Below are 27353 nucleotides of genomic sequence, written 5' to 3'. Positions count from 1 at the left end.
TTATAGTGGGGAAGGAGAGGCAGGGTCTTAAGTGAACCCTCAGTGGGAGGAGTTAGCCGGCTGAACCATGGGTGTTCAGCTAAGGGATCTCACACTAGGATGGGCTTCTCACGCAGCCGAGACACTGGGAAGGCAAAGGCAGGTAGAAAGGTGTGGGGCAGCATGCAGCATGCAGAGAATTGAGAGCTGTTCATCATCACTGAAGCATGGACGATGGAGAGAATATCCAAGGATGTCACCAAAATGGTAGCCAGGTGTTCTCACTTGGAAAACTTGGACGTAGGGTAAAAAGCTTAGACTTTTTTTTTTTTTAAAGATTTTATTTATTTATTTGAGAGAGAGAGAGTGAGAGACAGAGAGCATGAGAGGGAGGAGGGTCAGAGGGAGAAGCAGACTCCCCGCCGAGCAGGGAGCCCGATGCGGGACTCGATCCTGGGACTCCAGGATCATGACCTGAGCCGAAGGCAGTCGCTTAACCAACTGAGCCACCCAGGCACCCAAAAAGCTTAGACTTTATCATGTAAGAAATGAAAAACAATTTGAGGGCTGACACCGGGAACTGACATAGACATGTTTTCATTTTTGAAAGGGAGATTGGCTCTAAGAGGGAGCCAGAGTGAAGAGGGGCCGGCCGAAAGGAAGCCAGGGACGCGGTGAGCAGGGTCAAGCCTTGAAAGGGCGGAGGAGCTGGGGATGGAAACAAGGACTGTTCTGGAGACAGAACCGAAGACAATGGGTTGTGGTTATAAAGGAAGAGGGGAAGGGAGGCAGACTGGCACGAGGCTTGGGGGGCTGTGGAGCCACTCACGAAAGGACACGGAGGAGGAGCGCCTTCTGGGTGGGGTGCTGCATGGCACCACTATACGCTTCCAGGGAAGGCCAACTTTGTAGGCGGGATCCCTCCTGCGTCTTCCCACAGTAAGCGGGGGTGTGTGTTACAGGGGACGGAGGCAAAGTAACTTTTTCTCCACTCAATCCATTGATACACCAATACGTAAGAGCATTCATTTTGAGACCCATGGCTGCTTTTTCTAGCACTGCCAGACTCTAAGCTGCCTTTCTTCCATCATTCATTCATTCATTCATTCATTCATTCATTCATCAACATTAAGCCCCTGCTGAAACTTTGGCCTCAGCACCCGCAATATAAGGTACGACAGCTTATATTCCAATGAGGGGCAATGAAGTGTGACGCACAATGAGCTGGATTTTGAGTCAGACCGACCAGGATCTAAATACTGTCACCACTACTGACGAGTCATGTGGTCTTGGGCAAACTTCCTACTTGTCTGAGCCCCTTATTTTCACTGGAGTTCTACTAGTTACTCCCCCGTTTGGAGTTAAGGAGTAAGAACTGCCAACACAGTGCTGGTCACGTGTATGTTCTCAGCTAATGGTTGTTGGTAATTTGATAAGTGTTACTGCAATGAGATATACATAAGGAAGCAAACAGTTGCACCACTGAGGTAAAAATTGCGAGAGACAGAAACACAGGGCCCGGCCGGGGAGCATGTAGGGAAATCTGGGGAACAGGGGAAGCACCTGCCTAGAATGAGCAGTGTCTCAAAGGTAGATAAGAGAAAACAGGCGAAGAAAGGGAGAGAGCTTTCTAGCAGATGACCTGGGATGTTTGGGAGCATTGAATCAATCAACAGAGGACCAACCCATTAAGGCAACTGTGAGTCATTCAGCGTGGCTTGTGCAGGCTGAGGAACAGCTGGTGCCAAGGCAGAGGTAGGTGGCACAGCTCCTGAAGGGCACACACACCATGTGCAGAAGGTCAGGAGCTTAGGCCTTGGTTTGTAGATAACCTGGGTTCCTGAGCTGGGCAGTGGAGGAGCGCTTTCCGGAGATCACCCAGGCTGCACCCTGAGGAATGCTTTAGAGGGATGGCCACTGGAGACAGGGACCTGATTACGAGCCTGCTTCAATCCCCAAAGAAAGAATGTATGTGCCTCGAACCCAAGGCGATGGTGGTAAGAAGGGAGAGGGGCAGATTCAAGGTATCCCAAGCTTGGCTGCGTGATGCAAGGCATTCTCCTTAGCTGAACTTTTTGTCCCTCCCCACAACCCAAAAACAGCAATTTGGCCTTTCTCATTCCATGAGGGTTATTTACCAGTGATCACAAGGATACAAGAGATGGCACACAGGGAACACAAGGATATGTTGCTTGGCAACCAGGGTCCCGTTCCCAGCTCCACCCTCTGAAAATGCGATCTTTCCTGGAAAATAGGGCTGAAGACAGATGCAAGATAAAACATTAAGAATTGGCCTACTAGGTATAATTCAGGGGCCAACTCATGTCAAGTGGCCAATGTGGTCGCCCCTTAGAACTTCCTCTTTCGTCCTCTCCACGATCCTTGTTAATCCCGAACACATGCTCCCAGGCGTTGGGGTGTTCGACTCTGAGTCCTCTGGGGCTGCATTATGTTTGTGGGATGTGGGCCTAGATTCAGAGGAAGCATCGTCTTGATCACACGTTGCTTTTCCCTGACACCAGCCACACAGGAGAGAAGATGCAGATATTTGAAAATGGGTTCGCAACCACTATTGCAGAGTACGAGGTGGCTCAGAAATTGAGCTAAAGCTTGTGGTTCAAATCAGACCAAAGTAGTCTTTTGAAAGTTGCACTGGGACACACCACCGTGAATGGCCAGGTACACTGTGAATTAGGAGAATCATTTTGTTTGTCAATAACGAGTGTGGGTGTTTTAACTCACAAGTATTCATTGAGCACTCTATGTATTTTTCTCCTCTTCCTTTGGACAAAGGACATTTGTAACCCACTGACTCTCAACACCAGGGTCCCATTAGGATGAGGGTATATGGAGGTAGCTCTTTCTAGTCAGAAACTTCTGACTTAGTTTTCTGCAACTTACCATTAGCCCCGTGGGATCTTTGATGATAGGAGTTGTCCAAATGTTGGTTTCTAGCCATGCTTCTCATAAAGGGGGTTTCCAGATTTAAGCCAACAGAGGAAGAGAATTGCTGACTACAGGACTGGCTTACGATGCTCTTTAATGTTCTCTTTTTTTAAAGGAAGCCAGCTAGTGACCTTGAACTTTCTCCCATAGGTAAAGCTCCTTTCGCAACAGAGTTGTGTAAGAGAAATCAGCCTTCCTGGCCCCCACAGCTGGTGATGGCCATCCATGGGAAAGAACAAAGTCCCCGAAATCTTTTTCTATGTTCTGTGTTGTGTCATTCAGATGAGGAACTGTAGTTGCAAAATTCTGAGTGCAACCCCAAGTGTAGCTACCTTGTTGCTGGGGAGCTTGCTAGAAAGGCAAATTCTCGGACCTCAGCCCAGAACTTCTGAATCAGAATCTGTATTTTAACAGGAGACCCAGGGAATCTGTCTGCACATCAAGGTTTAATAAGCACTGGTCTAAAGCAAAGGATTGAAAAATGTACAGCCCCCCCTCCACACACAGACACACACACACACAAGGACACACACACACACACAAGGACATTTTGGGACCTAAAGGCATGATACATACACTTTTTGTCCTGTAATAATATATTATGTACATTTTAAAATATACACAACATATAAACACTGAAAAGGAGGAAGTAAAAACTCAATTTGAATACTTCTATTCCTTCCTTGCTCTTGGATTCCTGAGACACAAAATGTCAGAGACTCCCGGGGCGCCTGGGTGGCTCAGTCGTTAAGCGTCTGTCTTCGGCTCAGGTCATGATCCCGGGGTCCTGGGATCGAGCCCCGCATCGGGCTCCCTGCTCCGCGGGAAGCCTGTTTCTCCCTCTCCCCCTGCTTGTGATCCTGCTCTCACTGTGTCTCTCTCTGTCAAATAAATAAATAAAATCTTTAAAAAAAAAAAAAAATGTCAGAGACTCCCGTTCTAAGGAAGCAAACGGAAAGCCATTGCTGAAAGGGATCTTAGAGCCTTCTATCTATGACAGCCAGTGAGCTTGAAACCTCATGGAACATGAAACCATAGGAAGTAATTTGTTAGGCTAAATTGAATATATTGATGCCGCTCATGCTTGTCAATTACATCAGTGTGAGAAATAGAAAACCCATTTTCTCTTCAAGGCCAGATCCTGTAGGATATTCTTTGAGCTATGACTCAAAATGGAAAGTCTAAACCTTCATTTCTAGTTCGGTGATTCAAGTCAGTGGTGGATTTGTACCCCTCTCTTTTCTGAGGTGCCTCGCTTCGGACTGGCCTCCCCTCCGACCTACAACGTCAGTTCTCGTATCTTTAAACGAGCTTCATCAGTTACTAAATCCAGACAGCTGGGAGTTCGCTTGCGTGGCATCTTTGTCTGCCCTGTTCTTCCCTCAGACACGAAGAGCCTACATGTGGCAGGACTTGTGTTGGCTTTAGGGTTAAAAGATAAATTAACACTGAGCCTGGTTTAAGGAGAAACAGGGGTCGCAAACACATCACTATAGCAACTCTTAAATGTTATCGTGAGGTGGGAACAACTTACAAAAGGCAGAAGGAAGAAGCAAGAGGAACTCTCCCTGGAAGCTGAAGGGGGTGATGTTTGAGCTGGGCCTTGAGGGATGAATAGGAGGTTGCCAGACACAGGGTACAAAAAAGGAATTTGGTGTAAAGGGACCTGCCTGAGCGAAGGCATTGGGCGGGAAACCTGCTTTATCAGCACGCCTCTTGAGTGAAATGCAAACTCTTCTAACCCACTCAATTAAAGGAAGCCTTAAGCTGACATGAAATAATAACTCTGAACACTTACTGAACACTAGGTTCTTGGAGTTGTACTATCTAAACGTCTCTGAAAGTAAATTATTTCATACGGTTTGGCCACAGCAGTGTGTGGAAAGTTTCTCAGTAGGGTACAATAAGTACTTCTCATTTACAGTAAAATCTGGAATGTTTGGGAATGGTCTGTACTAGGGAAATTGAATTTTCAGATTAACTCCATAAAAATGGAAAGTGTGGTTGAAAAACCTTCCTAATTTTGTTTTCCTTTGAAGAGATAACTGCTATTAACATTTTAGAGGCATTTCAGTTTAATCTTACCTAGAAAGGGAAACACAGAGCAAATACACTGTATGTCCAGCTTCATCAAATACCTGTTTTTAATTGAACACGTTTAGCACTTTGCCATGGTTTTTAAAGACTGCACAGTATATCAGCTTATAAATATTTTATAAATTTAAAATCATTTCTACCGTATTGGCGATGCAGTATGATTTGAATGTTTCAATATTGTAACTAATGTAGAAGGCATTCTTGTACATAATCCCAATGCACACTTCTTATTAATTCTTAGACATAAAGTCACTGGGTCAAACAGTATAAATAAATAGTTTTAAACTTTGAGCATTTTGTCAATTGGCACCAGAAAAAGCTACGGCAAATGACTCTCTCAAAAGCCATATATGAAGCCATTCGCCTCTGCGTGCTTGTCAGTATGAACCATTGACATGTCTTAAAAATCTTTGATGACCTGACCAGTGAAAAGCTGTGTTCCTTGGACCCGTGGGTCCCGGGTCTCGTACTCTGCCAGGCTCCTAGGCTGCCCAAGGCTCAGACTGGGGCTGCTTCTCCCATACTCTATGTCTGGGAGAATCTCACCCACTTACATGTTTCAAATTCTATTTGCAGCCTTCAACATTAAAGGCGGCCCTCCAGGGGCGCCTGGGTGGCTCAGTTGGTTAAGCGACTGCCTTCGGCTCAGGTCATGATCCGGGAGTCCCTGGATCGAGTCCCACATCGGGCTCCCTGCTCAGCAGGGAGTCTGCTTCTCCCTCTGACCCTCCCCCTCTCATGTACTCGCTCTCTCTCATTCTCTCTCTCTCAAATAAATAAAATCTTTAAAAAAAAAAAAAAAAAAGGCGGCCCTCCTGCCCAGCTCTCTCTTGTGAACATCAGCCCAGACCCCAGGTCTTATCTTAGACCTGTCCTTTGCATCCCCCAGAGCTCCCTCAGACCCACCCCTGGAGGGCCTAGATCCTCCTTCTGTATTGAGATTGTGTGCCAGAGTGAGCTCCACAGACATATAATATCAAAGTGTTTGAACAGCATGGGATCTGAGAACATATGAATGATTTTTAAATTCCAGTGGAAGATCCAGTGTCCTCTGCATCAGTGTTCCCTTTAACCCCCTCACCCCCATCCCATCCACCCAGGAGGGCAGGAGCCATTTTTGAGACCTCACCTGCCCCCCCCCCCACCTGTTAGAGGTGTCTATTGACTATCTGGAACAGGTAACTCAGAGCCCCTGGCTCCTCTCAGTCCACGGATGCTGTCCAGGCATCGTGACTTACAGCTTGGATTGCTGAAAGCATCAGCTAACCAGACTTCCAGCATCTATGCTTGCGTCCTGCCACTTCATTCTGCATGTTGTGTCAGAAATGATGACTTTATTTTTTTAAGATTTTATTTATTTATTGGACAGAGAGAGACACAGCAAGAGAGGGAACACAAGCAGGGGGAGTGGGAGAGGGAGAAGCAGGCTTCCCGCTGAGCAGGGAGCCCGACGCAGGACTCGTTTCCAGGACCCTGGGATCATGACCTGAGCCGAAGGCAGATGCTTAATGAGTGAGTCACCCAGGTGTCCCAGAAATGATGACTTTAAAAGCAAGTCTGATCCTCTCTTCCTTGATTGAAACCCTGAGATGCTTCTCGTTCCCCTAGGATGGGGCTGATGGTCCTCAAGGAGCCCCCCAAGCCCTGCATGGTGTGGCTTTGCTCCAAGCTCCTGCCTGACCCTGCTCTACTCCTCTACTCAGTGCCCTTCCCTACTTCCCAGAAGTAAAAGCTCCGTGACTCCTGGGGCCTTTGCAAACGCCATGCATTCCTCTGCCCAGAACACCCATCTCACTCCTAACCCACCTCCTTAACCTGTCTAGTGCTCCGTATTCTTTATGTCTCCACTTTAATGCCTTCCTGGGATCCCAGACTAGGATATATTACACACCCCATGTTCTATTCTCTCATCCATTCTTGAATGTCTCCCTAATTCTTCCCACAAATACCTTTAAAAATTCGTCTAATGATTTATTTAATGCCTCCCTTCCCTGCTCTACTATAAACTACACAAAAGCGAGGACCAAGCTAATCTTATTCACTGCTGGATCTCCAACACCCGGTGCAGGGCTTAGCACATAACAGGAGCTCAGTAATTTCTTGGTGTGCAAATGAACGAACAAACACTGTCAAAATGTCTTCAGAGTTTTCAGCTTTTTAATTTTTTTGAGGTGTATGTTTATAAAGGTTGCTGTTTTGGGGGCAATGGTTTTTTATTAACTTGCAAGAACTTTCTATAACCAAAATATTAACCCTCTGCTCTTATCGTTGTTAAACATAATTCTTTTTGGTAAGTCATATTTTGTATGTTTTGGTTCTTGCAAACACAAAATGATAATAGCTCTTATATAATAAGTAGTGGGAGCAGGCAGAGCATTGTTGTGCTTAATGTATTATAACCTCACACCACCCCATCATGTGTAGGAGTTCTTATTGTCCCTATTCTGCAGGTGAGAAACTGAGGCACAGAGGGGTTAGGTAAGTTGTCGAAAGTCGCACAGCTACTATTAACAGAAGGAGAACTCTGTACTCTTAACCTTTGTGATGTTTCTGAAGAAAGGCTTGTAGCTTTTTTTTTTTTTTTTTTTTTTTTTTAAGTACAGAGGAGGTAATATTCAACCTGACTTTTAAAGTACAGATGGGAGTTAACGGCGAAGGGGGAATGAGAACCTTTAGGAAGGAATGGCGTGTACAAGACAAGGAGCTTGGAGGGCACTGAGTGCACAGGGAAAAGGCAAGTATGCACCCAGGCTACATCCGGAAGGGAACAAAGATAAAGAGGGAGCGGAGAGCCCGGGCTTAATCAAGTCTTGAGCTTTGCAGAGGTGTGCGGGACTGGTCCTGTCAGCAGTGAGGGCTGTTGGAGGATTTACAAAGGGGAGTGTCCTGGGGATAACTACTCTGTAGATGAGTAGCTTTCTTTCTTCCTGGTAAGAATGAGGAGGAAATCACGGTCAGATAAAGCTGGGTGCTACTGAAAGTATATTTGCTGTAAAAATCCAGCTTCACAATTCTGAGAAGTGCAATGTGGCAGGCTCTGAAGACAGAGGGTTGTGTGTGTATCTGAGCTATCTTTTCCTCCTTTGGTTCCACGTAAGAAGAAACTGTACCATCGCTTCCGAGTAGGGGGTATTGGGTTGTCTCCCCAGGGGTACTGTCGTTCCAGTCCCCATGCACCAGGGCATGGTCACTGCCAATGCTGGGCCGTGCAGTGATGTTCTGCTGGAAAAGAATGAACTGCGGTTCTAATTGTTAGGGATCCTGGATATTCTTCTAAAAGAAACAAGGATTGCTAAAAATGTTAAGAGTGTCTATGGGGCAATCAGGCAAGGAGGATTCAAGATGTTGGCCTTATTTCTGTGACAGGATCAGAAGCACTACACTTCAGAGCCTCATTCACAACAGGGCTTAAACCCAGGTCCACGGAGCCTGGAGAGATTAGCAGCAGAACTGAGGGGTGCCCATGACCGAGGCTGGGGCAGAGGGAGGAGCAGTTTGTTGTCAATCACCTCTAACTAAAATTTATACTTTTTTTTTTTTTTTTTTACTATGAACGGGGAACACACTGCAATCCTACCAGCCGCAACTATGACTTGGACAGAGCAGGAGTCATGTTTTTCCACTTCACAATGCATTTGTTTCAGACACCTTGAAATAAGGTTTCGGTTCAGCACACCTTCAAAATACCAGCACTTATTAATTAATGCTTAAAAGAGAAGCCCAGTTTGGGTTTTTTTTAAAGGCTTTAATGAGTGCATTTTAATATTACTGGTGTCTTTTGTAATCCTCTTTAGCTTATTTTTATCTATTTAAAACCATTCTGAGAAGGCAGTCCAACCCAAGGGACCACAACACAAAAATGGTCAAGGACCGCCCCCCCCCCAGCTGAAAGATTAAAAATGGGACTAGCTAGCTAGACTTTCTGACCGCTCTGGTGAGCCATGCATGAAATGGCCACACTCTCATCCCACAATGATTACATTTGTCTTTAGGGTTCCTAGTACTGGGAAAGTCTGGATGGTTGTTCTCCTAAGAATGATATCTGTACATGAAACCCTGTCTTTAAATTTTTTGACCTTCTGAGCTACTCTTGAGCATACATTTGCTCTTCCCTAAGGATGCCAGATTTAGCAAATACAAATATAGTTCTCCTTGGGACTCCTGGGTGGCTCAGTCGGTTAAGCATCTGCCTTCGGCTCAGGTCATAATCCCAGGGTCCTGGAATCGAGTCCTGCATTGGACTCCTCGCTCAGCGGGGAGCCTGCTTCTCCCTCTGTCTGCCGCTCCCCCTGCTTGTGCTCTCTCTCTGACAAATAAATAAATAAAATCTTTAAAAAAATATATAGGTCTCCTTTATACTATATCTATATAGTACATATATATGGATTTTAGATAAAAACGAATAATTTTTAGCATAAGTATATATCAAATATTGCATGGGACATAGTTATACTGGAAAATTATTGTCCACCTGAAATTCAGTTTTGACTGGACATCTCATATTTTACCTAGCAACCCTAAAAACACCGAAATTGGGCTGGTAGTCCTCCAGCTAATTAACTATAGATGGCTAGAAAGTGTCTCCTTACACTGTTTACTGATGGAGACTTGTTAACCGCCAAAGGTCTCAGACTTTGAATGGGAAGGGATTTTGAAGTTTGAGATTTTCTTATTATCACTCAGGGATCATAAGCATCTATGTTTTCAACTTTGGGACCAGCAGACAAATCAGAAATATGACCAGTTCTTCAAGTAAACTGCCCAAAGATCCAAGAATTTGGGTATAAACTGTGTCCCCTTGAGATACCATGATATCCACTTTCTCTATCAGAGAATGTGGTCAAAGTTTAGACCGAGAGTGAAACTGAATTTCAAAACCTTTTGACACTTGTCCCATTGTTAAATAATCCAAATTAAGCAAAAGTCCTAATTTCCTTTGTCTGAGACAAGGTTCCAATCATGATAATAATGAGTGTGGAAATCACCAAGGACAAGAATTCCACTCTTGTGTCCAGGTGAATCACACCAAAGGCCATTAATCATCAATTGACAGAGACCAACAATTCCAAATTAATTCTAAGCAGAAGAAAAAGTAGTCAGCTTGCAGCCGGAAAAAGAAGCCAGCCTGCTGCAATCGGTATGTATATTTATAACGTGATACTCTTTCTATATTTCTATGCCTTTATTAGAGTAAAAATATTATAAATGTGAGGCAAAGCAAGATGTGAGGGGTTAAAGGTGTTAGAGTCAATGTCTTGGTGAGTGAGAGATTTATTAACGGGAAAATCAACCTGAAATTTCGCAAATTATGGGAAAATCAACTTGAAATTTTGCAAATTATATAATGATACACTGTAACAACACAGAGTTCTAGTCTCAAGCAACTTTTCAAGCAGGGAGATAAAGGTTAGAGAAAACGAATGTCCTGGCTTGCTTCCCATTTTTCTCTTCTTCTTTTAATGCTCCAACTATGTTCGGTTTGAGTTTTATTAAACAGAATACACCAAATAAAATACTTGTTTCTCTACAAGCACTGTCTGCAAAAACAGACGCCTTCCGTTCCGATTTATTCCAGGTTACGGTCAGACAATCCCAAATGCTCTGCCTTTTCTTCTCCTTATCTGAAATCTGAAGGGGACAATGTTAAGCCACCTTCTCTGTGTTACATTTGAACTAATCCAGACAAGAATAGTAAGCGAGAGTCCATGAGCTAGTCAAAGAAATCTCTTCCCTGAAGAGAAAATCGGGGCCAGTGTCGTTAGGGAGGATAATGCAATACAATCCGCCTTGGGTTTTTTTTTCCCCCTCAGACATAAATTTTCCTGTTTTACCAGTCATTCCACAACAATGCATGTCCAAGCCATGCTGTGATTAGAGGGGAGAGTATGCTTATTACCCAAGTTCTTCACATGTTGGAGCACGGAGAGATCAAGGGTGGTAAACCAAAGGAAATTTCCATTTGCTGTTCATCTGCTGCACATTCTTACTCTATAGGAAAGTTAGCTGTTATTAAGTAATAACGTTCAGCTGAAGTTGGTCACTTGTAACAACAGACAGATGTATAATGTTTTATTTAGGTTAGCCAGCTCTTTCACAAATAAAGGCCTTGAAATTAAACTGTCTTTACAAAAATATTCTGCAAATGATACCTCTGCCTTATTCCAGTGCTCAGATTCTTTGCCATGGAAAATGGAAAATGAGTCTCCTGTTGAACCTTGTGTCTGTTTAAACTTGTTTTTGCCGAGTAGAGAAAGGTTGATGTTCTACAGAATGAAAAAAATTTTAAAAAGAATCTGCATTGAGGACGAAAGGGTATAACTATGCAAACCACATTTAGAGACGGAAAAGGATTTTTTTGGTACTTATGGAATTTGAAACAATAATAATAGAATGGAAACATAGGGAGAAGGCTAAATATTTGACCACAGAGGCAAATTGGATCATCAGACGCTCACATGCAATGCAAAATGTGGGATTTGTCTTTAAAGGAGTAGTCGTTGGTTTCCAAAAGAAAGATATCGCCAACCCACCAAGCCATCACTGACAAACTCTGGCCACATAATTCTTTGGGAAGTTGGGTTCTTTTTAAGACAGGTTTTGGGCAGCACCTGCAGGGCTTCTGATTCAGTAGCTGAAGTGGGAAACTTAAGAATTGGCATTTCAAATGAGCTTCTAGGTGGTGCTGATGCTGCAATTGTTGGGGGGATGGGTTCACCCACTTCTATGCTACTTTGTCATCAGTATCCAGTGAGATGGATAGCTCATCTCAAGATACTTTGTGAGAACAAACACAGATACCTGCCTGTCAAACGGATTAAGAAGCACAAAGCCTTGCTTCCTCCCCTAATCCTGCCACTGGCTCAATGACCTTGAACAAGTCACGCAACTTTTTGATCCTCTTTTCCCCCAGATATGAAGTGCGAATTTAGACTGGATCAGCACTCTTCAAAGTGTTCTCAAATGTTACATAAATGCCAGATAGTTCAGCAGGACTTCTCAGAAGCTGTAGTATACAGTCATGAGGCATCAGTCTCCAGTGGGTGCAGACCATGAGCTGTTTGGATGTTTGGTAGGCAAATCTTCCCAAAATTATCTGAGTACAAATCCCTTTATTTGTGGAATGCCTGCACCATACACTTGGGGGAAAACTTAAGAAAGGACAGCTAAGACCTTTCAGCTCCCGCTCACTCAGCCATAGAGTCCAAGTTCACTCTTTAGGCCTCCGACGTTCTTGGCCAGTGAACCCTGAAATCCACTCCAGGATGATACCCACTATCCAATGAAGAAACTTTTGGGCAATTTTCAACCAATTGCTTTCCTTTTCCCCTAAATGTCTCATTTTTCCCCACAATATTGTACTTAAATTTCTATCCCCTAGGACACTTCTGGCAATTGAAAACTCTACCAGACATCTACTGTACTTATATATTTAAACCCACTGACTTTCTCTTCTTTCTTACACCAAAGGGCCCATTCCTTTGTTTGAAAGTAGTGGGACTAAACTTTGAGATTTATGATTTATGTGCTTGTGAATTTCCTATGTGTTTTTATAATTCATTAAGTGGTGCATAGTGCAGATCATGCTCTCAAAGTGTGGTCTCAATACGAGCAGAGTCAGCATCACCTGGGAACTCATTAGAAATGCAGATTCTCAGGCTCCCCTCCAGACCTACTGAATCAGAAACTCTGGGTGGGACCGAGCCATGTTTCAAGACCTCTGGGTGATTCTGGTGGCCGCTGAAGTTAGAGAAGCCATGGTCTAGAGATGAGAGACATGGAGTACAGGCTCAAGCAAACCTTGTGCTGTATCATAGTTTCCTAACCTGGAATCCTCAAACAATAGCAGTACCTCTTTCAGAATTGATGTGAGAATTAAATTAATATATGGCACCTCTATAAGGTCTGGCATGGTATCAACAATAAATCAAATATAACTATTTATTCTGCGATGGATACTAACATGTAGTGAGCAGGAACTTACCTTATGCTGCATCAAAGTTCATCATGAGTAGAGATCTCTTTGTGAGTTGAATTTGACGACCAAGGGGCACAGTGGCTAGATAGAAACTCAGCTATAGAGACAGATAGATCTGACTTGCCAACAAGGTCCTCCATGGATTAACTCTATGAACATGTGTGAATTATCTCATCTCTCTAAGCTTCGTTTCCTCATTTAGAAAATTGAGAAAATACTTTCTTCACAAGGTAAAAAGAAGGATTAAATACCATATTGTATGTTGCTTTGGAAAGTTCCTGTTCCCTTTTAAGTATCCCCTACCCAAATGAAAGCTGTCAGTGATATAATGATAACGTGTGGCTCTCATCACCTTAACTAAGGGCTTCTTGTTCAACAGAATATTAGAGTGATAGCATCTAAGGCCCTTTTATCGCCCTGAAAAGTTGTCTTGTCAAGATAAACTTAAATGTTGATTTAGACGCAATTTAACGAGAATTTACTCGCCTTTCCTATGTTGTCCTTAGAGGTCAAGCAAGTCTTTCTTCCTACTTGAATCTTGTTAGATTTGGGTTTCTTTTTCTATTCTATGTTTAGTCATAGACCGACATTCAGAGTTTACATTAGGATATTTCAAGACTTTCCATATTTCCTTTAAATACTGTATCTTTTAGGTCAGGCATATAATCCTAAGACACAAAAACATGTAGTAAGAGTGTCCCTGTGGTCAGGCTTTCACTAGATTTTGCCTCAGTAACAATCACTTCCAAGAATCCAGTGGCTTAAGCAACCAGAGTTTTTTGTCACTTGTGTTGCAAGTCAGCTTTGGCTTAGCTGTAGCTGGGCTGCAGATGCCCCCCTCTCCCCATTCCCTAGAAGGAGGAACAGCCCATCTGAGACCCACCTGAGACCCTGCCATGAGTCTGATGCCTCTGTTCAGGCGTGGTGTGAGTCACTGCAGCTCACACCCCATTGGCCAACACAGTCATGTGACTACATCTGACACAAAAGGATGAAAACAGATTCTCCACCCCCATCCCCAGGGACAGGCCCAAGGAAGGATTCCTTATAGACGGACCCAGCAGAGAAGAGCAGCAAATAACTGGAAGCCACAATCAGCTATAACAACCAAAAATGACCTAGCTTTGTCAGTTAGGATCCAACTTCTTATCCTCAAAACACAGAGCAAGATAGAGGAAACTCAGTTGCAAATTTCCCATCATCTCCACTGGTGCTTCCCCTTCAGATCATTAGGATTCTTATGGACAAGAAGGACCAATTCGACAGCTTCCCAGAAGCTGTCATTCTTCCCAGCCATCCTCAGTCCTCAATGGCCTGATGGGAAAAATGGGTTTGCAGAAGGAAAAAGTCATTTCCCTGACAGATAAGAACCATAGAGGCACCCTTTGGAATCTGCTGAGAGTCAGCTTTGTCCACCTTCTTTTTCGGTAGACATGCCCATTTCTGAGGTCACCTTGACAAAATCAACCATGTCCTCAGCCGACATGGATGGAATTGACGACTTCATAAAGAACAGTCAGACCAGCCACTGAAGCGAGTCATAGACTACTTTGAAGAGCAGGGAAGAGTATGGCATGAGGCCAGAGCCAAAGGTCCCAGCACATGTGTTTGTGTGGCCACAGACACAGGATCCAAAGAAAGGACAGCCAAGCCTCACTGATTTTATTTTCAATTATTTTTAAACCTTTTGAGTTCAGTGAACCCCAAGTACATTCTTGTCGAGCATTTCTTTTTCTACTTACTAGTTAAACCCATGGTTCCTTAATGTGAAATTTAATCCAGGTATTTTGGATTCATAGCTAAGAGATCATGCAAAAACTGTTTTGTTAGAAATACTTGATGTCCAAGGAAGCTTTTTAAGCAACTTTTCCTACAAACAGGAAACTGTTTTGATAGAGCTTTAAAGTCAGATACCCTCAAATTGCAATTTTCATCTGGAAATCCAAAGTTATAGTTTGATTTGGATTTCATTATTTCATGCCTCCCCACCCCCTTTGAAGGTACGTGGAATAACTTCACTTGAGCTTTGGCTGAGGAACTCTGCTGCCTCCTATTTTGTTATTAGCTATTTTTCTGTAGATGAAAGTTAGTTATTTTTCTGCCCACCAGGGAACACAGAATGAAGTTTTTATCATGATGGGCAAATTGGAAAACTCCCAAAATTTGACTCAACAGAGCACTAAGGTTTTAGAAGGAATCTGTTGTACTAACTAGGAGGGGGAAAAAATCATTCTTTAATGCTTTAAAAAATCAGTACTTATCATTGGCCCACTAGGTAGTTGGCATTCATCTATGAGGATGGTGGAGATAGGACATTTCTGAAAACGAACAACCAGACGTTTTCAGTACCTGTGTGCAACAGTGTTATTTTAGAATGTTCAGGGAAAATGAGGGGATAAGGGTCTTCATCAAGAAGGGAAAAGCTATTGATATCATTTGAACTGTATATCATAGTGTGGTAGCTAGATGACATAGTGTGGTAGTTAGATCTGTGAGCTGTTAGATGTGCAAATTCTTGGGCTCCGTCCCAAACCTACTGATATCAGAAACTCTGACCTTTCCAGGTGATTCTGATGCAGCTAAAACTCGAGCACCTTTGTCAAGGGGGCAGAGAGGGTAGGCATGGGAGCTTCACAGGGGCACTGTGCAGCTGTTGGGAACTTGGGTGAGTTGCTTAACCTCTTTGTGCCTGTTTCCTCCTCATGGGGATAATGATGGCACTTCCTTCATGGAGTTGGTATGAGGGTTAATTAAGTTCATGTATGGAAGGTATGAGAACAATGATTACAGTGCTGTAGTGTTAACTATTTAGGATGATGATGATGATGATTATAACTTATCTGAATCTTTATTATTGTCGTTGTTATTATTTATCTGCATCTTTCCCACATTGGACAACTTCTGACTCTATTCTGACTCTATTCATGCTTATTATTTGCATGCATATTTCTTCTAATTGGTCAGTGGCTTTCTGGTCATTTATAGATTGATTTCTCTGGTCATTTATAGATAGGACAGGGTGTTCCGGCTCAGTGCAGCTGATTTCTTTGATCATCCATTCTCCTAAAACCCTCTTTCTTTGACAGAATTTTGTCCTCTCTGAGGAAATGATGGGAACTCCCTTTCATTTTTCCATTCTCATTGTTTTGTCCCCAAGACTGGATGTGTAGTTCTTCATATAGCTAAATACCTTTTTCAGTGTGCTTACTCTTTAGTTCTGCTTCAAAAATATGTTTTTCTTTCTTTTATATTCAGAAAACAAATGCTCCACAGCATACGCAAAATGACTTCATTCCATGTGTGTGTTATTGGCTTGAAGTAGGAGAGGAATGTTGACCTCTCCATTCAGTAGTTTCAAGGACTTCACCTCAATAAAGATATCACCGTTCTAAGATTACAATCCCAACCCACGGGCTGGAATAAAACCAGAGAAATGAATACAATTTCCAGAGACTAAAGAAAACGATAATGGTTTGTAGGGAATATTGCTTATTCGTGGGATTAGGAGAGGGGAATTTAGAGAATATCTTTCAATCCTGTTTCCCAACTTAGCTTTTGGAAGCTGCTCTTATTTCTTAACATTTTAGAAGTGAAGCCAGGTAGATTGCAGAATCACTAAAGAAAAAAAATCTAAGGTAGTGACATAAAATTATATGAAATGAGTGTGTATAAACAATGAAGTAGACTTCACGAAGAAAGTCTGCTGCAGAATACAATACCGTATATTCAGAGCATATGATGAAGGGTAATGATAAAGCATACAGGTAAGATTGATGGGTACAAAGAAGGAGATGCTGGATCTTCACAGATGATGATTACAGTGATAATAAATGCAGATGCAAATGGATAAGAGATCGTTTGCCAAACACTGCAAACACACTGGGGGAATCAAGTGTGCGAGAGGCTATCCAGGTTGATAACGGGGATTATTGGCATGATCAGAGAGTACTTATTGTAACTATTTACAGTAACTGGTGGATCAGAAAGGAAGTGTGAAGGGTATGTATACACCTGGGTGTAAGACAGACAAAAATGTGGAGAGATCTACAGATACATATCTTAGGAAGAAGAACTCCAGAAAAGTAGGAGGCGAAAGGGCCTTTTGAATTTAGAACAGATTATGTTAAGCTTTGGAGGCTAAAGAGGCATTTGTGGTGTACTGACAAGAACTCCAGTCTAGCTTTTAAAGACTTTGGACATTTTTCTTTCTGCCGTGAACCATCTTTGTGATGCAGACCAGTCAACCTCCAGATCTATCTGTTTGTTTGAAAAATGTGTGTCAGATGCCTCGGCTTTGACAATATTTTCAGCTCTGATGTTCTGTGACTCAACAGTAATAATGCATTTCCACAGGCGGTAAAAATATTCTAGACTCTTCCCTTCCAATGCTCACTGTTTACTTCCTCTGCACTTCCCCTTCCTGCCTCCCTGTTTGCTGGTCAGTTGATAGTGGGCCTCAGGGGGGGTGAGTTAACCCACTCTTTCCAGGGTGTTTTAGTATTGAGCTCCCTCCAGAGGGTGGGAATTCTATAGGGAGGACAGTCGTTGGGGCTTCAATTTAATTCTTAAAACATTCCTTGAGCCTTTGGTCTATTCTGGGCACCATGCCAGATGATCAGGGATTGTAAGGTGAATGTTAGGGCTCTAGCCCTGGGGGGAACAGTTAAGGGTCGGTTTCACTGGGTCAGTCTCTTTGTAAACACCTGTGAACTCCACGCGTCCCTCTTTCTTTCAGGCAGAAGCAGAATCCCATGGTAGCCAGGTGGGTGAAGGGGAGCAAGGACGTCCCACCTGCCTTGAAGAAGACGCCTTCTGACCTGCTGAGGGAGTGACCAGGTAGTAAACAGTCTGAGGGCACAGGGTGTTGAGAGGGAGGGAAAAGGTGTTTATTCTTTGAGTGTGGTCCACCAGCCACTCTTTTCCACAATGAGATGCTAAAACCGAGACCCCCACCCCCGAGGCTCTAGGTCTTGTTCCCCCTTTAAGACCACCAATCTTGAGTGGCTATTGGTGTCCTTATCTCCAACACTAGATGTGCAGAAATGTAACAAAAGAGCTTTTAGCAGAAACAGGGAAAGGATCCAGCTCATCCCAAAGGCTGGCCCATTGCCCCTTTTAAAGAGAGGTTAAAACAGAAGCTTCATGGCATTGCCTTCATGCAAACAGGGCCAAGTTTTCCAGAATCTGGCAGCCAGCTGAACTTGGAGCTTCGCTCATGCCCGCAGGACACTTGTATGTCACTCACACTGGAAAACTTAAGCCTCTGTTTTTATTTCAGTGGATTGAATGGCATGCACTTTCCTCTAGCAGTTTCTCTCTCTCTTCTTTTTAAAGTGCATGTGTTTACTTGTACATAAGCTGCATTTGTTTTTGGCAGTGCTCGTGATCTGAGCTTGACTAGGTGTTTGGGCATGGTGGCATGGCGTTTGGTTCCCAATCCTTCGTGGTGGTCACTTTCCTCTTGGTTACTGAGAAATGCTGCTGAGGAGCTGATAAAGCCTATGCTCATCAGTTATATCCTATATTTTTCTTCTAAATTGGTCTCCAAATAAGTGGAATAGGCTTCAACAAGAAAAATAAATTCTCAGTAGCTTAGGGTCCTTCTTTGCAATGAAAATGAAAAAGTAACTTTCCTTTCCAAGAAGAAAAAAAATCTTTTCAAGGGCAATTCAGTAAATGACATGCTCTTAATATAACAGGAAAATTAAAAAGCACAACAACTCCCTGCATCCTCAACAAGTGTTAGCCTCTGATGGATGGTTTCAGTTTCCTTGAAAAGGTTTGCCCAGAAGATTGCTTCCAAAACTTCTATTGAGATAATGCTGCTCTAACAGCAAAGGTTATTGCATGAATCACAGACCACTGTATCCAGTTCCTTTTGAAAGAAGGGATTTTTCCTTTATCCTTAAAATACCAATGAGGTGGAAAAACAAAAAAACATGCGAACCAGGAAGAGTTACCCTGTAATCACTCACATTATCTTTTTCAAGGAATGTAGGGTGACTGATTTCAGTCACCAGGCAGGTAGTATAAGATGCTGTATGGCCTCACACCCAGCTTGTTCCTGTCTGTTGATGCAGACGGGAATGTTCCCTGGGACTTAGCATGGAAGTCCAGCTTCTAAGTGGGTCTGTTCTGCCACAGTGTCGGATGCCTATACCTACCTACTTGTTTTTAGCTTTTTTCAAGAGATTCCCATGTTGGTTCTAGTCAGTTCTAAAGGAGTAAAGCAGAAATTTTGTGACATACCTAAATGTCATACCTAATATGACATTTTGATAAGCAGCATATCAACCAACTACTAATAAAGCGTAATTATTCACTATGTGTTTGTTGTTCGTTGGTTGATAAGTTAGTCCTTTCCAATGTCATCAAGAACTAAGAGAGGTCATGGATTCTAAATTATTCATTGGATTGGGGGGAGAATGAATTCTGTTGCAGAGAACGCCACACAAAAGGGTAAGTTTTTAAAAGTTTTATTAATATTACTGAAGTTTTTAAGATATGTATTAATATTATCTATTGCTATATCAAAACTATCTTATAGATGGTACATTTTAGTTATATCAATACTGACCTTATGCTCCGTCAAATTATGTTTAAATTTTGTAGAATTGGAAATCTGTGCTAGTTGACTATACATAAATATTCATAATACTCAGTGGGGTAGATGCATGTGAATGTGATTTCGTGAGAAGATTGGCATCATTTTTTGAGCATAAGGCTTTGTTTTGGCACTTTCTAGCTATTATCTCATTTAACCATCACAAAAACCTGAGGAGTAAGTTGTATTCCCATTTTATAGATTAGGGAGCTGAGATCCAGAGAAGTTAAATAGTTTGCCCCAGGTCACACAGCAAATAAATTGGAGAGTTGGCCTTTAGCCCAGGTTTGCTTGTCTCCAGAGCCCATGCTCCTCACTCCACCCTACTTTCTTCTTCAGACTAGTAGACTAGTCTTGCCTTCCAAATTCTCCTTTCTGATATACGTCTATATGCATGCCTACGTACTTCACTTGGGTATCTTATTTCTGTTTTCTGGATGTTCTACTACATGTGACAGTAATGGAATGTCTTTCTTTGCCATTTCCTTAGGTGATTTCAACAGCCTGACAATGGACGCCATTCACATCAGCATGTCCAGTGGCCCCGGGGTGAAGCACACTGCAGGAGCTGGACCCAAGACCAACAGACCGCGAGTCATGTCCAAGAGTGGGCACAGCAACGTGAGAATTGACAAAGTGGATGGCATATACTTGCTCTACCTTCAAGACTTGTGGACGACCGTCATTGACATGAAGTGGAGATACAAGCTTACCCTGTTTGCAGCCACATTTGTGATGACCTGGTTCCTTTTTGGAGTGATCTACTACGCCATTGCATTTATTCATGGGGATTTAGAACCAAGGGAGGATGTTTCGAATCACACTCCCTGCATCATGAAAGTGGACTCTCTCACTGGAGCATTTCTCTTTTCCCTGGAATCCCAGACAACCATTGGCTATGGAGTCCGTTCCATCACGGAGGAATGCCCTCATGCCATTTTCCTCTTGGTTGCTCAGTTGGTCATCACAACCTTGATTGAGATCTTCATCACGGGCACCTTTCTGGCCAAGATTGCCAGACCCAAAAAGCGGGCAGAGACCATCAAGTTCAGCCACTGCGCGGTCATCACCAAGCAGAACGGGAAGTTGTGCTTGGTGATTCAAGTGGCCAACATGAGGAAGAGCCTCCTGATTCAGTGCCAGCTCTCTGGTAAACTCCTCCAGACCCACGTCACTAAAGAGGGGGAGCAGATTCTGCTCAACCAAGCCACCGTCAAATTCCACGTGGACTCCTCTTCGGAGAGCCCCTTCCTCATTTTGCCCATGACATTCTACCACGTACTGGATGAGACGAGCCCCCTGAGAGATCTCACACCCCAAAACCTGAAGGAGAAGGAGTTTGAACTCGTGGTCCTCCTCAATGCCACCGTGGAATCCACCAGTGCAGTCTGCCAGAGCCGCACATCTTATATTCCAGAGGAGATCTACTGGGGCTTTGAGTTTGTGCCTGTGGTTTCTCTCTCAAAAAATGGAAAATATGTGGCTGATTTCAGTCAGTTTGAACAGATCCGAAAGAGCCCAGATTGCACCTTTTACTGTGCAGATTCTGAGAAGCAGAAACTTGAGGAGAAGTACAGGCAGGAGGATCAGAGGGAAAGGGAACTGAGAACTCTTTTATTACAACAGAGCAACGTCTGATGGCAATGGTCACCCCCGGTTTAACTCTGTGAGCTGTTTCCACATCTGAGCTCCCTTCAAATGCAAAGGTCACTGTGAAAATGAAAATGTGTGGATTCATTCTAAAAAACTATACAGACATACAAAATCCATTTTTTTTCCCTTTGATCTGGCGCCTAAGCAAACATTTCCACATTTGAGAAGGTTCCTCTTTAAAATGCTTTGTCTGAAGCAAACTCTTAAAATTCCTATTTTCTAAAATGGGGCTATATTTCCAAAACCGTGGTGTAGGACAATTGAAATAATGTTGTGCCGGGTGGACAGACATTTAGCAATGCTGGTGTTGAAAGGAAATGTATTTCTAGACAGGATAGCAGCTATAACTTAAGGTATTTATTCAAAACAAGTATCAAAGATGTTGTGGCCGAGAGTTGAAATGTGGTTCAGTATTCCTTTATGCCATTGCTTTACAACACCCTCTTTTCGAGCAGAGAAAATGTTATCTTTATTGGAAGCTATCTGGCAAGTCAAGGGGACTCTGTACTCACAAAAATAATAATCCCATTCTTACTTGTTTTCATCAGATTTAATTGTACAGAGTGAAATTGAACAAATCAGGAGTTAACAGTTGTGAAAACATACACGAATAGAGTTGACTCTTTTGTTCACAGTAATTTTTTTTTTGTTGGAATGTACTAGCCATTTTTTATTCAAAATGTAGCTCACAAACCAGCATCAGCACCATCTGGGAGCTTATTAGCAATATAGACTCTCAGGCCCCACCCAGACTTAGAGAAACCAGAGTCTGTAACTTCACAAGACCTCCAAGTCATTTCAGACAAATGAAAGTCTGAAAAATGTCCACTCAAGAAAGTGTTCAAGGGAACTTTCTGAAGCCACAGCACCCTCAGGGTCCCAAACCCACATGGCCTCCAGACCTGTCCTTCTTTCTTCGGCTTATTATTATGGGCCAATATTCTTGTCAGCCACTGCATTCCTTGTCTATTAAAATACTTTGTTTGCCAAGGAACTGCCACTGATACCCCAAGATTGAAAAGCGTTGCTTGAGGGTAATGGTTGTCTCACTCATGCTAAGCACATGCTTGTTGACTATCGTTAGCACAAAAGAAAAATGACGCCGCATTAAAATCAGAAATTTGCTCAGATGTTGAAGTCCACAAGGTTGGATGGGGCCATGAGGAACAAGAAGACTTGAGGATAATGAATTCATATACAGATGACTCCTTGAAGCATGGCCGAAATTTGATAATCTGATGATATGTAAAGAATGCCCTCAGTATTTAAATAAATCTCATGCAACCGAGTGGTATGGGGTAACAGTTTACTCTTGGCAGAACTTAGGGGCCAGGAGCCACATTTTGGGAGGCAAAGAATATACATGGGCGGGGATTGGCTGAATGTGCAAAAGGTGAATTCTCATTTCATTCAAACCAGGACAGACTTGTGTATTCACTCAAGAAGAATGGGACTGTAGGTGGGTAGGCATTGCATGGGCGTACACGTGAACCCACATACATGTACACACAGCCATTTCTATACAGGATTCTATACATTTCTATACAGGAACCCACATACACACACACAGGCAGGCACATCCTGGCTTTTCGAGCATAATTGTGGAAGTTGAAAGATGTTTGCAATTAAGACAGCAAGTTGTCAACAAATGCGCTCACATATGTTTTATTCTATAAAAATGGGGACACTGGGGCTCAGAGAAAAAGGGGAAATTAATCTGGATTCGGGTTAGCAGTGAAATGATGCTATGGATTACAGAAAATGTAGTCATATCTTTATGCTACCACATTTTCAAATGTCCTTCCATAGAAGAGAAGATGTAGCTGAAACCTCTGACCTGGAGCCAAATACCTAACACAGATGTAAGAATAACAGGGGTAAAGTTAGTTCTAGAAGTTTAAGGGGCAATTTCAATGCACAAGAGGCTTTTTCTTTTATTATTCAGGCATTTTTTTCTCTCTGTTGATAATTTAATGGCAGATTGTTTTAATTTCTTAAAGAAATTACATTAGTTTAGTTAGACACGAGCTCTTTTAGTTATTATATGTGGTTTTTTATTGTCTATTGTGCTATAATCAACAGGAAAATAATGCCATGGGCATGTTTACAGGTTTTCTGTTGCACTATTAAATTCTTTACACAGGATTTACATCAGTGCTAATTTGAATGTGATCAAGATTAGGAATCTTGCATGCTTACATTGTATTTGGTACACTGATGTAGTGTGAGATGGAGAAATCTTCTGTTTATTCATTTAGCATTTCTATTGCAGCCAAATCTGGAGGACTTGATCATTTGATCTTTTGCACTATACACAAAACAAATATGCCGTATCTTAAAAGCCAATACTTGTACAAGTCAATAAGCCATACTGTAATATAATATTCTGTAAATAGTTCTAAACTTGCATCTGGTTTGAAAGTTAGCATTTCCTTACTTATTATGACTTTGTACACAATACTCTGGTGTTAACATACTAACAAAAGAGGTTAGGTGGCAGGCTTATTTGATTAAATCTGGATAGTCTTTTGATGGAAACGGATTCACGCTCAACACCTAACTAAGAAATAATCAAACTAATGGAATGTTGCTGACCCAAAAAGGCTTTTGCATTTTGAAACATTTCCAACACATCAGGCCTTCTCAGTGAGACCATTCAAAAATGTCATGTTCCGTTTTAAAAACCACAAAGCAAATAGCAGTATATCAGTGTAATCGCAAGCTGTGTCTTATTTCAGTAAGAAAATATATTGTACGTGCATGGTACCTGGTAGTCAATGGTCCCAGACAGCATAGCCAAGATTCACTCATTGATCCTCCCTAGGAGCCAACTTTGGAGTCGGGGTGGAGTCGCACATTGGTTCCTTTCTCATGAGGGGGGATATTACAGCACCAGACGAGACTCCAGAAATGTGAAATAACTGGCTAAAAGTGAAAAAATGCCATGAACAAGTGGACCAGGTTTTGAGGTGACTTTAAATAACGATTCATTTTTCTTTGAATTGAATTTTCTATCTTAATTGATGGTGATTTTGATACAATTAAATGTAAATTAAAATCTATAAATAAGTGACACTTCTACTCCTGTATGATTCTTTCTCTCTTCCTTGGATCCTCAGCACTCATATCATCTGGAGAAAGAAGGAAAGATAGACAAAAAGCAAAGAAGGCCCTAAGCTTTCGCAGTGGTATCTCAGTAAAGGATCATCTTCACCTTCGGGCTTGGTTCTGTATTTTGTCACTGTAGTCAAAGGGTCAGACATTTGACCGTGTGGCATCGTGAAGACTGCTAGTCTCTCAATCTTGGCTTTTCATTCTTGCTAGACTTTTCTTTGCCTGCTAAACATTTGAAGCAAGTAATTTTGAATGCAGGTTGTTTTATCAAAGCTTGCTGGGATGGTATTTTTTAAATGAAATGTTAGTATTTCAAGTCCCGATTTCCATGTTCTGTGGTGTGCACTTGAATTCCAGCATTTGACTCTGGATAGGTCCAAGATGCACTTAGTTTTCTTCCTCTGGGAGGACACACTTGAATGTCTAAATTTTAAAATTTCACTCCTAATTGATTAACTACCTACATTTAACCCTCTATGAACTTCAGTTTATCTTTCATCAGAATGGACTGCTCACCCCTCCTTGGGTCTGTGGACAGCATTTTCTTAGCCTTTAAGAAACACTGATGGCCTAAGTCCAACTTTTTCCCCGAAGTTTTCTGCTAAATACTTAATGAAAAAGAAACAGGAGGCAGAAATAAGGCTTCAGCCAGTTCATCTCATCTTCATCTTCTGTCAGTTCTGCTGAGCTCAATTTCCTTTCTATTTAACACGTGCTTCACTGGCTCTTCTTCATCTTTGTTATATACTTTATTAAGTCAAATTATCCTGTGGGTTAAAAAGAGTTAACACAGATTAGTAATTTGGGGATATTTAGGTGGCCAAAATTTGGGGACAGGGATTTTTATTTTTCAGTTGGTATGTTGCTGGTGTATAAGAAATAGAAAACCAAGAGACAGCTGGTAATTGCAGTTGATAGTTAATTCCTAATTAAATTACAATAATTGATTGTGGAAGTCAAAGGACATAATTGACATAGGAGTTCAAAAGCCAAACATGTCATATGTGTAGGTAAATCCATATAACTCTGAATAGTAATGATAATAACAGAGTGAAGAATGCCAGGCATGCTGTGTCTACAGGATATGTCTCATATTTAATGATTTTTGTCCTTCATCCTGTATGGACTTTATTAAGATGTCATAAATATTCTGTATTCATTTTCCCCCCCAAAATTTACAAAATTGCACAGCCAATTAGAAAACTATTTCAAATTTAATGTCTCGTATTTTTATTTGCTAAATCTGACAGCCCTGCAGAGAGTACTCACTTAATCCCAAGCTATGCCCATCTCTAGAAGAGCAACAAACAAATGTCCCTTCATTTGGAAGCAGCAGGTCTCATACAACTGGCAGTAAAGAAAGGGAGTATTCCAGAAGGATATTTCCCTGGTTTGCCCCATTAGTAAAAGTAAATTTCAGGAAAACCCGGAGGGCCCCTGATACATTCTGTGCAGTGCAAAACGGCGTGTCCTTCGAAGCTGTCTATCAAGGAAAGGCCTAGAATGATGGGTTCAAAGTCCTCTGCCACATGGCATACAGGAATCCTGGTTCCCAATCCCCACGAGAGAATCAGGCCGATGGTTAGGGTGGATTCCCAATGAAAGCCAAAGATGGAGAAGTCAACCGAAGAGTCCATCACCAAGCTTTTGCTTAGCAGCTCCCACTTCATGATGGTGTACTTCACTTCACCGGGGGCTTATCTTCACTCAAGGCCAAACCATATCTAGTATCCAGGCATTCCCACCCCTTGAAGATACCCAATTTCACCCCTCAAAAATATTTAAGTAAAGGTAGAACCCACTCAAAATTAGACTAAAAGGAAGCTACCACAATTGATTATAGAGTACCTATTCCCTAAAATAATAACAACAATAACAATAATAATAATATAATAAATCAGAAGTCGTTGACTCTAAGCTTATCATTACTGTTATTGTTATTATTGCAAATGTCCTTAATATTATGGAAAAAATAAAAAGCTTCCAAGAAGGTGATTGGAGGGGAATTCAAAGGAATGATTTTTTTTCATTCACTGAAATTTAACTATATTCTTTCATCTGCAATCAAATCTTAAGATTAAGGATGTTGTATTAAATCAAATCATTACAGGAAGTATGACTATATCAGGGGCTTTTTACAAAAACAAACTTCCAGATCACCAGAGGAAGCTGTGTTTGTGTACTGACAGAGTATTAAATAGCAAGCAGGACAGGAAGGCAGGATAACAGCCAACTTGGATCTATTTTGGAAGAATCATTTCTGTAGGGTGTCATGGAATTGTAAGTTACAAAAAGTATGCTTTGGTAAACAGACATCTCCATTCCAAAAGGACCCACTCCAAAATACCATTTAATCAAATTCACAAGAATGTTATGGAGATCAAAATTCCAAATAACATGCAGATTTTACAAGCTAACAGTCCCACTACTTATAAACCCTGGCAGTATGTGCATAGCAAAATCTTGATTACGCCTCAGTCTCTTGCTACATATAGCACTATTCTGATTGCTATACTGTGCCACAAGATGAGTGTCCCTGCTTCTTTCTGACTTTTGAACAGGTTTTATGCTTGGATTTGCCTAAGCAGAATCATGACTTGCATTTCTCAATATTGAGTTACTATTGGTGGATGTTAGAAATCTCACACTAACAAATACGTATACTATGTCACCACCAAGCCCAATCAGACTATGACCAATCAGCTTGAAATATGTACTTTCGGGCGCCTGGGTGGCTCAGATGGTTAAGCGTCTGCCTTCGGCTCAGGTCATGATCTCAGGGTCCTGGGATCGAGTCCCGCATCGGGCTCCCTGCTCCTTGGGAGCCTGCTTCTCCCTCTGCCTCTCTCTCTGTCTCTCATGAATAAATAAATAAAATTAAAAAAAAAGAAATATGTACTTTCGTGTTCTACAAACCTGCACCTCTATTCGTCAAGGCATTTCTTGTTTGCATAGGTATCTCCTCCTTTTCCTATTTATATATGG

At 42.1% G+C, this 27353-nt stretch overlaps 1 protein-coding gene across 1 annotated transcript; it reads left to right on the top strand.

Moving 5' to 3' along the window:
- Positions 1 to 1268: 1268 nt before the first annotated feature.
- On the top strand, positions 1269 to 27353 carry KCNJ15 (potassium inwardly rectifying channel subfamily J member 15). The gene is made up of 3 exons (XM_045902451.3): positions 1269 to 1734; positions 17733 to 17833; positions 20092 to 27353. The coding sequence occupies exon 3, from the start codon at positions 20112 to 20114 to the stop codon at positions 21237 to 21239; it is 1128 nt and encodes a 375-aa protein (XP_045758407.1). The 5' UTR covers positions 1269 to 1734; positions 17733 to 17833; positions 20092 to 20111; the 3' UTR covers positions 21240 to 27353.

Source organism: Mirounga angustirostris, unplaced genomic scaffold (genome assembly GCF_029215605.1).
Source record: "Mirounga angustirostris isolate CCGP_5_RB_7025 unplaced genomic scaffold, mMirAng1.0.hap1 SCAF_1, whole genome shotgun sequence".
Taxonomy (NCBI): Eukaryota; Metazoa; Chordata; class Mammalia; order Carnivora; family Phocidae; genus Mirounga; species Mirounga angustirostris.
Note: the sequence above shows the minus strand (reverse complement) of the source record. Positions and strands in the feature narration are given on the sequence as shown.

What these genes read in the sequence shown, in the direction of transcription:
- KCNJ15 (XM_045902451.3), top strand. Translation starts at nt 20,112, where the DNA reads ATGGACGCCATTCACATCAGCATGTCCAGTGGCCCCGGGGTGAAGCAC.